This window comes from Eurypyga helias, unplaced genomic scaffold, assembly GCF_000690775.1.
Source record: "Eurypyga helias isolate BGI_N326 unplaced genomic scaffold, ASM69077v1 scaffold17718, whole genome shotgun sequence".
NCBI classification, from domain to species: domain Eukaryota; kingdom Metazoa; phylum Chordata; class Aves; order Eurypygiformes; family Eurypygidae; genus Eurypyga; species Eurypyga helias.
In genome coordinates this window covers 1-3,437 of record NW_010266455.1, presented here as the reverse complement: position 1 = coordinate 3,437, position 3,437 = coordinate 1, and the positions used below count along the sequence as shown (strand labels likewise).

At 39.8% G+C, this 3,437-nt stretch overlaps 1 protein-coding gene across 1 annotated transcript in view; it reads left to right on the top strand.

Moving 5' to 3' along the window:
- LOC104513662 (cadherin-11-like) overlaps positions 1 to 3,042 on the top strand; it is a gene marked incomplete at its 5' end in the record, with an annotated part of 6,030 nt that extends 2,988 nt beyond the window's left edge. The window contains 2 exons of the mRNA XM_010157099.1: positions 1,093 to 1,280; positions 2,755 to 3,042. Of these exons, the coding sequence (XP_010155401.1) occupies positions 1,093 to 1,280; positions 2,755 to 3,042 (476 nt within the window). The remainder of the gene's footprint in view (positions 1 to 1,092; positions 1,281 to 2,754) is intronic.
- Between the last annotated feature and the right edge of the window lie 395 nt (positions 3,043 to 3,437).

Sequence of the window (3,437 nt, the reverse complement as noted above, 5' to 3'; positions counted from 1 at the left end):
GTGTGGGGTCCTCCCCAGGCTGCAGGTGGGTCTCTGCTCCCCCGTGACCCTCCATGGCTGCAGGGCACAGCTGGCCTCACCACGGGCTGCACCACGGGCTGCCAGAGGATCTCTGCTCCAATGCCTGGAGCACCCCCTCCTCCACTGACCTGGGTGTCTGCAGAGTTTCTCTCACATCTCTCTTTCTGCTGCAATTTATTTTCTCGTTGTTTTTCCCACCGTTCTTAACTATGTTGTCCCAGAGGTGCTAACACTGTTGCTGATAGGCTCAGCCTTGGCCAGTGGTGGGCCCACCTTGGAGCCGGCTGGCCTCGGCTCTGTTGGACACAGAGGTAGCTTCCAGCAGCTTCTCACAGAAGCCACCACTGTAGCACTCCCCACTACCAAAACGTTGCCACACAAATCCAATACATATGGCAATACATCTGTGGGATGTTTGGGGATGGTTTTCCTATTGTAGTTTGATAAGGGAAAGCCATTTTTTGTTTGGTATGGAATCCCATATAAATTAGTATATATTCTCTGCTATGTTAAATTTTAATAACCATTATTACTGTATGTTCACACGTCAAATTAAAGCTGCAGAAAGCAGCAGATTCAGTCTTTAGCCAACACAACAGAAAGGTCTTAGCCGATACATTATATATAATTTGTGGCTCCTGAATGACAGGAATGGGCAGAAATGCTTCTTTATTCTACAGAGCTGAAGGTCATACCATGATTCATATGAAAGAGAATTTTCCTTCCATTTTTGCAATAACATTTATGGCATGAATGATAACCTTGATGTCACAACAATTTCTCCATTCTGACTGATTGCTGGGTCTTTTTAACACTACCCTGAACAGAGAGATGCACATATGTTGTGTAAAACATCAGTGAGGAGGTAATTTTATATACATTAGGAATGTGTTTTAAGATTTCACAGATGACTTGCTTCTCAGAGCTCTTTATAACATAACATTGCTTCAGGGGATTTCAAAATGTGAAAAATTACTGTGTTTATTTGGAACTTACAAGTGAAATGAGTAAATGGACAACTGGAGATCAGACTGCATACTTAAGGCAAATGCCTGTTTTTCCTTTCACCAGGTGTGTACCAGATGTCAGTGTCGGAAGCAGCTGTCCCAGGAGAGGAAGTAGGAAGAGTGAAGGCCAAAGATCCAGACATTGGCGAAAATGGCTTAGTAGCTTACAGCATCATTGATGGAGATGGCATGGATATGTTTGAAATTACAACAGATTATGAGACTCAGGAAGGTGTTATAAAGCTTAAGAAGGTGAGTAATACCTACGAATGTTGTTGTTGCTGACAGACTATTTGATAATAATGGATTACTCGCTAAGCTAAAATATCAGTAAATGCAATTTCACTTGATTTGTTTCTAAAGCTCTGATTAACTCTTAATATTCCATTTCCCCATTAGCTGAATTGGAATGGAAGAAAATAACCAATAAGAGTTACATAAATACTATACAGTGGATTAATTGTACAAACTAAATGAATTCATAATACAAAGTCACAGTAAAATACAATGCCATCAGCTTCATTGTTAATGAAGTTTTACCTAGCACTAATAAGTAGACGACATTCACTGTTGCTTTATGTTCGGTCTGAACAGCCCCATGCCCTATAGTTTGATTTCTTCAGCTGTGCATTGTCCACGATATTGTTCTGAAGGAGCCACAGCCTATGCAAAAAGCAGCAAAAATACTGAGGTGATTTCATATACAATCCATCAGTGTGATCTTTAAAAGTGTTATGAAATGAATTTTAAATTACAAATTATAAATCGTAAAACTTATTCATTATTTAAGCAGTATCATTTTGCCCTTAGTATCTTTATAGCTATTCATGTCTCTTGGAGATAATCAAAACTTTAAGGAGAAGGCCTGGGCAACTTAACTTTAAAGTTAGCCCTGCCCTGCCCATCAGGGCAGTCTCTCAGGAAGAGACTGTGAGGTCTCCTTCAGTTACAACTATGCTGTGGTTCAATTACTGTATCTGTTCTAGAGGTAGGAGTGTATTTTTTGTGTATTTTAAAACGTGGGTGAACTGTCACACCATTCAGTTTATGGTGTTCACATACTTTGTGAATTGTGGTTGACAGCTGCTCCTCAGGTATTTAGAGACGTGATCATTGGTATTACAAGCTGCAGTACTGCAAGCTGCAGCCTTTTCATGCCAATGACAATGCAAATATACTATGACTTTGATCAGGCTCCCAGAAAGACTTACCTCATGGGGCATTATTTCACCTCCTCTTTGTAAAGTGCTATGAGATCTATGGATGGAAAGAACTACAGAAATGAAACCACTTCAGAGCTTCTTCATATTTGCCCTACTACTTAAATAATTTAAGTTCTCTTTGTCAATGCTTGCCAGCTTGGGATAGACCAAGCCTGGCATTCTGTGTGAATCCTTTTCCTATCCATTGCTCTTTTGTGTTACTTGGAAGACTACATGAAGAAAAGGTAATTTTCCCAGTAAAGATGATTTCTTAAGATGATTTAGCAAGCAAAGAGCAAGACAAGGACTCTGCATGATATTTTGAGTCCCTTTCTATGCTGCTGCAGACATAGAATGTAGCTCCTTCCATCTGGGTCCTTATGTTTTTAAATACACACATTTCAGTCCAAGCTTGTTGACAGATGGTCACATTTGTTTTGTCATCAAATACTAGGGGACTGCTTACTGCTTTTACACTCTAGTTTTCCTAACTGTAGAATGCATTGTCTTCTTGTTTCTCACAGCTCTTAGATTTTGAAACCAAAAAGTCCTACAGTCTGAAGGTAGAGGCAGCCAATGTACATATTGATCCGAAGTTCATAAGCAATGGGCCATTTAAGGACACAGTAACAGTGAAGATATCAGTGGAAGATGCTGATGAGCCACCTGTATTTTTAAAGCCAAGTTATGTTTTTGAAGTACAAGAAAATGCAGCAGTTGGTACTGTGGTTGGAAAAGTACATGCCAAAGACCCTGATGCTGCTAACAGTGCTATAAGGTATGCTTCATTAGAGCAGGCTGTTTCTTACTAAACACTAGCTTTTAGAATTACTATGCAAGTTTTTAAGATAGTGTGATACATCTAGCATCGTAATATTCTAAATTCACCCAGAATATTAATAACTTTAAACATACAGCATTGCTTTTATATCTTATTTGATAAGACACTAGTTTCTCAACTTCTGTGTCACTAAGAAAGCATATCATAACTATGTCTACCTAAAATATACTCAAGGACATCTGTGTTATTGTGCTGGATTCAGCCAGGAAAGGGTTAAATCTCTTTACCGTGGCTGCTAGGAAGCTGTGTTCCTGGATGCAGGGAGCAGTACTGATAAGTTCTTAGCTGGCACTGGGGAATGCTTGTACCAGTTTCAAGGTCTTTCTCCACTTCTGATATCACAGCTGCATTCCCAGCTCTCGCGGT